Here is an 8,803-nt window from a genome sequence, read left to right on the forward strand (position 1 = left end):
TATTTTGGGGAAATAAAGGCATGGAAAATTGATTAAAAATGTATCTATCTTAAAATTGAGGCAAAAGTACTAGCCTTGATTTCTGGTCAAACGGGAGGAAACGGTGTCTTAGAAAACATTTACCAGAAAAAGTCAAATGGATTCTCCTGTACTTTTGTATAGTTTTTAAGCCAGTAGTTCTGAAAATTGCACTCACGAGCCAAAAGTGGTCCCCGAAAATGGCATATTACGTCACATGTGATGATACTGTATGTGCAACACATCACTGCGCTCTCACTCGCTCTGCTGTGTGGTTATCTTGCTAGATATCTCGCTTATGGCGAGGGGCTAAAGCTCATTGGTTTAACTAATTGCTAGGGGGCTGGCCCACGTGGGGGAAAATGGTGCAGCACAGCTTCCAGTAAAAGAGTTCCTTTCGAACTAGGAATTTAGTGGCTAATTGAAGTATGACAGTTATTCTGCTCACAGATTAAGCGTATATGAACTACACATTGACACATCTAGCCCAAAGCAGGAGGTTTAAGTAGTTGCCAAAGTACCCGAGCATGTCTTTAAAAGGTATTAGAAATACATCAAAACACAATAATAGTGAAGTTATATATAAAACTTGTAATTCTGTTACCAAAAACCCACATATGTCTAAAAATGTTAATGTCAAGCCCAGAAGAGAAATTATAAGCTTTTTTTGAACACCCCCCCGAAAATGGTGTTGTATGATGCAAGGAACCACTTCGCAAAATAACATTCATTATCATCACTGGTATTGACAATGGAAGGCTGCTGCTCTCTGATCCCATGTATTATACAGTACAGTGGCGACACGTCATTCAGGGCAGAGCCTGTTTGGAGTCCCATTATTTGCATGTTATTTTGGCATTAATGTGTCACATCAGTTTGCAAACAATGTAAATAAATATATTGAGTTAATAAAACCGCATACATATATAGTCTCTTTTTGTTTCCTTGAGTAAGACAGCACCAAAAAGCAGGTGTTTCAGCCCAACTCAGTGCTTTCTGTGGTGGTGGGGAAATCCAGCAGAAAATAGAGCGTTGCGCCATGGTTGGCTCAGTATTCTGTCACACATTGGGACACTGAGCAAGAAAATTCAAACCCCTTGGGTGCTGCCATAGAGTTACATTAGAAGTGCCCATTCATGAAGGCTCTGTCAATGGCCACAGATAAAATTACTTCAAATCACATTTTATCTACAGTAGCTTTGATTGGACTGATCATGTCAACATCATACTTATTTATTTCACCTTTATTTAACCAGGTAGGCAAGTTGAGAACAAGTTCTCATTTACAATTGCGACCTGGCCAAGATAAAGCAAAGCAGGTCGACACATACAACGACAGAATTACACATTGAGTAAAACAAACATACAGTCAATAATACAGTAGAAACAAGTCTATATACGATGCGAGCAAATGAGGTGAGATAAGGGAGGTAAAGGCAAAAAAAGGCCATGGTGGCAAAGTAAATACAATATAGCAAGTAAAACACTGGAATGGTAGATTTGCAGTGGAAGAATGTGCAAAGTAGAAATAAAAATAATGGGGTGCAAAGGAGCTAAATAAATAAATAAATAAATAATATAAATACAGTAGGGAAAGAGGTAGTTGTTTGGGCTAAATTATAGGTGGGCTATGTACAGGTGCAGTAATCTGTGAGCTGCTCTGACAGCTGGTGCTTAAAGCTAGTGAGGGAGATAAGTGTTTCCAGTTTCAGAGATTTTTGTAGTTCGTTCTAGTCATTGGCAGCAGAGAACTGGAAGGAGAGGCGGCCAAAGAAAGAATTGGTTTTGGGGGTGACCAGTGAGATATACCTGCTGGAGCACGTGCTACAGGTGGGTGATGCTATGGTGACCAGCTAGCTGAGATAAGGGGGGACTTTCAAAATCTTAGCTGGCAATCATCATCATGAATCAAGTTGACAATCTACTGGCAAATCCTTTTTAATCCTTGTCATATGAAGAGAAATTACATATAAAAAGTATCGGTGGTCATCGGCTATTGGACAAACATTGGAAATCACAAATTCAACAATTAGTTGTTTGGAAGGAATCAGTGGCTAACTGCAAGCATTGCAAAGCAATCATTACCTTGCTATTCAATGGAGTGGCATTGGGCCCCAAGTCGAAGAATAAGGGTCTCTTTTCCTAGTTTAAAATGATAAACATTCAACATTTGCCATACGGTTAATGAAGCATGATGTGCTGTGCCCAAAACAACATAACATAGAACTGCAAAATCTGACTTTAGTGAGTTCAAGACAACTGGGAACTCTGGAAAAATGAGCTACGACTGGGAAAATACGTTTTGAACTTTCATTCAACTCAATTGTGAAATTCGGAACTCGGGCCTCTTTCTAAAGCTACGACCTGAAGATCACTGCCATCATCATGATTCACAACTTTCCCCGAGTTCCCAGTTGTTTTGAAAGCACCATAAATCCAGAGAATGCCAGACTTTAATGACAAAACTTGCCCACGAAGGACCGCCGAACCACCTTCCTGTTTAAGTGAGCAAGGCACATCAAGGTGAGTCCAAAAATGTATTGTATGCTGCTGCATAGATGATGTAATATGCCAGGGAGATATGTATACTGTAGCTAAGACAGTAACACTAAGTGTATGTTGTGTAGTAAACTGTTAGTAGCCCAAGTGCCTCATCCTAATAATTTGGTCTATTTTCACCTCTTAATTTCACTGAATATTGTAAGAGCTTTCATTGTCTGCTTATATGTCCCCGTTATTTATCCTACGGTTGACTTGGTGTACAGGGAGAACACTAAGAACGGCCCATGTTCTGAATTCCCTCTCTGTAAATAACAAAAGTGCCGAGCAACTAGTTATTGACTTCGTCCGTCCAAGCTCGCTCATGAATGTCTTAATCTAAATTACGGATGGCCTCTTATCCGCTTGTCGTCCCCTTATGCCATAGTTTGTACATCTCTATTATCAGTGGAAATCACATCAGTTTAAGCAAGTCAGCCATATCAGCTATGTTTTTTTTTTTAAAGACAGTAAACAAGGCTGAATGAACTGTTTTGCTGCCAGACAAGGCTCCGCTAATAGTCAGATGTAGCAGTGGTAAGGTGTTGGGACTGCTGTTGGGACAGCTTTATGTAGGTCCTAACAGTTTGTGGGCACCATTTGTTACCATCACCATTATAATTAATATATTGTTTATTGGCTTTGCTGGCATGCATCCCACTTTTTGTTTTGTTGCCCCACCTAAATTTAGATGATAAAATCGCCACTGATGCAGCATCTCTTGCTGTTGTGGCCTTAACCAAGGCACTTGCATCTTGAGCTGGCTTTAATGGCCATGTACTCTTGTAATCTCCAACCGGCACAGCCAGAAGAGGACATGCCACCCCTCAGAGCCTGGATCCTCCCTCGGTTTCTTCCTAGGTTCCTGCCTTCCAGGGAGTTTTTCCTAGCCATCTGCATTGCTGGCTTTTGGGTTTTAGGCTGGGTTTCTGTATAAGCACCTTGTGACATCTGCTGATGTAAAAAAGGTCTTTATAATTACATTTTATTTAATTTGATTGACTTAAACCCCCCCCCAAAGTGAAATACTGCAGACAGGCTAGTGTATAAAACATGTGGTCCAACAAACCTTCCATCTGGAGAGCTACTGGGGTGTCCAGGCTTTTGACACAACCCTGCTCAAACAAACCAGAGTCAGCATATCAAGGTCCTGTTGAGCAGCTGATAATTTACAATGTGGTGTGCTCAAGCAGGGCTGGAGCAAAAGCCTGCAAACCCAGTAGCTCTCCTGGAATTTCATGGAGGATGGTTTACCATCCTGCAACATTACAATTACAACCAAATACTTTACGTTTTTATAAAAGAGATCCCTCATTCAATGAACAAGGGATCAAATGGCTAAGGCGGATGAGGTAGCAGACCTAAATGTTTATCTATTTGTAAGGTTAAAATAGTCAGTGTTCAGGGGAGATCTTGACAGCATATGGGCTACTTGTCAATTCGTTTAAAAAATATTATTGGAATATCCTGTCAGAATTACATGGCCAGTATTGAACAGAGGAGAATCTTATCCAATTTTGAGAGCTTGAGACACATACGGTTTTACAACCGGAGTATGCAGTATTGGTTTTATCAACTGCGTGTCGGCCATTTGCAGTTATACACGAGGGCCATTGGAAAGTTATTTTAGGACATCGAACATGACATTAATACATGCTGATAGCTAAATAGTTGAATAGTGAGATAGCCAATTGAAAACATGGTGTAGTTTGGCTGATTATCTTTAAATTTACCTTCTGCGCAAATCCATCCCTCTCCTCTGGCAACAGCCCACTGGCACAGGCAGGTGATGCACACCATGACTTTTCCAGGATTTTCATTGCTGACCAAAAATCTGCTATAACTGGGTAAATAACTCACTAACAAGCAATGAATATCAACCAATGTGCACACGTGGCTAGGGTCACTTTGATCTCAAACACGCATCTTGTGACTGCATGATTGAAAGAGAGCTCTTGCCCGTCAATGTAGGCCTACAATAATTATACTCCGATGCGTTCTGCAGAGATTTGTAGGACAGTGGGTAACACATTGCATCCGGAGCACACTGATACAATTCTGATTGGAGTAACCTAATTGTTTGATACTGTGATTTCTTCTTCTTTTACTTTTCCATTCGGGCAACTTAAAATGATATTATTCTTGTCCGATTATCTTTTTTTACTAGCCCCGGACAAGTGGACAAGCGTTAATGCCGAGCCCTGCTCTCCCTCATGAGGGAGGATAATGAAAGTTCACATTAGTAACAAGTAAAAGTAGACCTACCGATTAAGCTAGTTGGTGTTTTTACTGAAATACATTTGTCTATGAATTAACTGATTAAAACTTGAATATTTATTACTTGGACAGACAACCCAGCTCATAAAGTTATGTAAGTATCTCAAAACGCAGTTTGCAGCACGCACAACAACACAAATATTAGGCAGGGGATTTTCTCTGATGTGGTTACCAAGAAGCTTGATCTTGCAAGCTTAGTTAACATTAGCAAGTTAGCAACATTCACAAGTTACGTAGCAAAAACCCAGCTGGAGAGAATTTGGCACATCTTAAATAGTTAATTGAATAGTTATAATATATATCTGGAAAACATTAGTAGTGGGTTTCATACAAGTGTAACTTGATCACCACAACTAAGTTACGCTGCAGGAGTGACTCACCTTACAAAGCTCCAATTTTTCTCGTTGTGCTTCTTTATAAACAAACACACGTGACTGCCTCAAACCCCTGTTTTGCGAAACTAGTACAGGTAAGCTTCATAATGAAAAATGATCTAACATGCAAAATGATGAACGAGATCTGCGTCATCTATTGCACAAGTTGACTGGAGGGGTATTTATATAGCCCTAATATTCAAAGCCCCAAAAACATAATTTACCAGAAAACTAACAAAATCAAAGAGAATCAAAGAGAATGCTAACTATACTGAACAAAAATATAACACACAACATGTAAAGTGATCCCAGAATTGTTCCATACACACAAAAAAAGCTTATCTCAAATTGTGCACACATTTGTTTACATCCCTGTTAGTGAACAATTTTCCTTTGCCAAGATAATCCATCCACCTGACAGGTGTGGCATATCAAGAAGCTGATTTAACAGCATGATCATTCCACAGGTGGCATGCTGATTGCAGGAATGTCCACCAGAGCTGTTGACAGATAAATTAACATTAAATTCTCTACCATAAGTCACCTCCAATGTCGTTTTAGAGAATTTGGCAATATGTCCAACCAGCCTCAAAAACGCAGACCACGTGTAACCACGCCAGCCCTGGATCTCCCCATCCGGCTTCTTCACCTGCGGGATTATCTGAGACCAGCCACCCGGATACCTAATGAAACTAACGAGTATTCCTGTCTGTAATAAAGCCCTTTTATGGAGGGAAAACTTCCTGTATACAGCCATGTTAAAGGCATCATAGCATATGTACCAGTGAATCACTGTGACATATGAAATACAAGTAAGTGTAATCACTACATATAAAATGTACATGTTAAATTATTAAGTGATGTGCAGTCGTATTCAGGTCCTGATTGGTCAATAAGCTTATTTGACTTGTTAAATAACGAAATGGACTGACCTGAACAGCGTTCCTAATTTGCCCGGCAAATTTCCCGGCATTGGCCAGAGCAAGTTAGGCCTACTGATGACTGATCTAGTGGTCAGGTAGCCTAGTGGTTAGAGCATTGGACTAGTAACCGAAAGGTTGCAAAATCGAATCCCTGAGCTGACAAGGTAGTAAAAATCTGTTGTTCTGCCCCTGAACAAGGAACCCGCCTTTCCTAGGCCATCATTGAAAATAAGAATTGGTTCTTAACTGACTTGCCTAGTTAAATAAAAGGTCAAATAAAAAAATCTCATCAATCATGGGGTGGTATTGTGACAGAGGCAGTGATACTATTGCTTCAAGGCTGCAATTAAGCAAACCAATTCTGATATTTTTCTCACTAATGGGTCTTTTGACCAATCAGATCAGCTTTGAAAAATATCTGTGGGTAAGGACAGAAGACCCATTTGCGGGAGAAAAAAACATCTAAATTGGGATGCCTGTATAAAAGCACTAAACATTTTCAGCCAGTTCTAAACTAATTAGTGCTGAAACTAGCAATTCCACTGTTTTTAAAAGAGCGGGATAATAGGGTCCATAAATAGCTGACTGTACAGGCATTTCCTATGGTGTCAAGTTACCCAAGCAATACCATAGAGACATACTAGCTCGTTACCTAACATTAACTGGTTATACCCTTTGGCCTTGCACGAACGGGTACAGAACAATCAGACTAAACATGCCTACAAAAAGTGGAGAAAAAAAGTTGTATGATTAGTTAACTATTTAGCTTACTAGCTAATATAAAAAGTAATGAGTGGTTTTGGCTACTAACTTAGTGGTGGTGGCATGCTCGTCTAGTTTGCGAGCTCGCTAACTTAACTAGCTAGCTTTTTTTGCCAACTCGTTAGTACAGCTGTTAGATAATTACCAGTATCGGCTTTACAGTGCATGGAAAGACGTCACACAGTACAGAAATAATCAATTTAGCTGGCTATGTGTGCATTTTGTTTACTCGAGTAAATCTAACTAGCTAACGATATCCCTGTTGCCTAACGGTGGAGTAGTTAGCTCGCAGTCAAGCTAGGCCGCGGAGACACGATTTCGATGCACTGTGGCAGTTAATGAGACCTGCAGCAACGAAAACAAATACATAAATGTGGTCAACGTATGTGTGCATTACTCACTCTGGTAAATATGTAGAGGAATAAGAGCTCCATTTAAAAACACTGAAGGAGAGGACTCTGTTCTCTGGAACGACCGCCATCTTGTTGCAGAAAATGACAAGCAGCAAAAGCTCGAGTGACAGCTCTTAAAGAGACAATACACTTTAATTCGATTAATGCGTTTGGTTACATCGGTCAAGTTCAATAATAGAGAAAACTGTTCAAAAATATTTATGAGGACATGATATTGATTAGTGACCCTGAAAATGTGCATGGAACACTTGCACCAAGTTATTTCAACCATGCTGCTGCCATTAGTTATGCATTTGGCTTAGTGTGTGTGTGTGTGTGTGTTATCGCAATAGGTTTCTCCTGACACCTCTTTTATATGCAGAAATAATATAGTCTATAAACTTTTAGAAACTATTCAGTATAGGCTTGTCTCATAATTGTTGCACGTTGAGACAATGAACAGCATCAATATAATTTAGAATATGTTTGTAATACTGTATCTCTCAAAGATATGGAATCGGTATTACCTCACACAAGCAAGACTGATGTTTCCTTCTGTTTGGTCTTCCTTATTCATTTTTAACATAGGCCCATGAATTTGACTTCCTAACCTGTTTCCCACCAAACTCCCAATGATGAGGATATCACATGATAATAGAGTCACGGCTTCATTCTTATGTCATCTTCCCTGATGATCTCAGTTCCTGCCTGTATGTCACAGGGCACATTACTCCTCATCGCACTTTCCCGTCAGCATAAAAGCCCCCCCCCACTCACCTCTCTCTCTCATTCTATCATTCTCTCTCCCTCTCTCTCTCTCTCTCTCTCTCTCTGTGTGTGTGACTGTCCAACCTTTGGGACAATGACTGTACTAATTCGATCTTGTTTTTGATTATTTATGTTGGTTGTTTGACATTTTTCTGCACTGTTAGGAGCTAGTAACACAAGCATTTCGCTGCACCCGCTATAACATCTGTGTATGCGACCAATAAACTTGGATTCTATTTTTATTTGGTTTACTATTAGGCTATTATAGAATTGCAATAACAATTATTATTATAAATAAAGCCTCATAATTGTATATAAATTACTGATAACAATAATAGCCATGACTTTCTGCGCGTCAACCAGGCTTTGATCATCCCATTTTTCTAACGGACCATCTCCGTGTCAAATGCACACCGGGGAATTATCTCCAAGTGGATTGCCAGGAAGCTTCTTGATGTAAGAAATGCACGAAAGGGACATTTCTTCTAAGTGCACAAGCAGCACTTGGCAGAGGAACCTCTTAATTTAGCTTAAATGGAGTGGAGAGGCACTTTTTATTCGTGACTTTTTTGGTCCAAAGCACAGCTGACAAGGGATTATTGAGTGACATTGAGAAGTATAGGCTATATTAAATTATGACTCATTTTGTAAACTATTGTGTTTCATTTTTCAGGCACTCACTTAAGTATTCGAACTTTGGTAAAAAATTATAGGCTACATGTTTATCATGATAAAACATATATTAACCTAT

The 8,803-nt window shown here is 39.6% G+C and overlaps 1 protein-coding gene across 4 annotated transcripts in view; it reads right to left on the reverse strand.

Moving 5' to 3' along the window:
- Positions 1-7,428, reverse strand: part of LOC112216952 (muskelin 1, intracellular mediator containing kelch motifs) — a 34,993-nt gene extending 27,565 nt beyond the window's left edge. For all 4 annotated transcript variants that reach the window (XR_006079225.1, XM_024377118.2, XM_024377117.2 and 1 more), the window contains exon 1: positions 7,294-7,428. Coding sequence is in view for 3 of the 4 variants with exons in the window: in XM_024377118.2 (XP_024232886.2) it covers positions 7,294-7,373 (80 nt within the window). In the remaining variant the exon portion in view is untranslated. The remainder of the gene's footprint in view (positions 1-7,293) is intronic.
- Between the last annotated feature and the right edge of the window lie 1,375 nt (positions 7,429-8,803).

This window comes from Oncorhynchus tshawytscha, linkage group LG17 (assembly GCF_018296145.1).
Source record: "Oncorhynchus tshawytscha isolate Ot180627B linkage group LG17, Otsh_v2.0, whole genome shotgun sequence".
In the NCBI taxonomy this organism is placed as follows: Eukaryota; Metazoa; Chordata; class Actinopteri; order Salmoniformes; family Salmonidae; genus Oncorhynchus; species Oncorhynchus tshawytscha.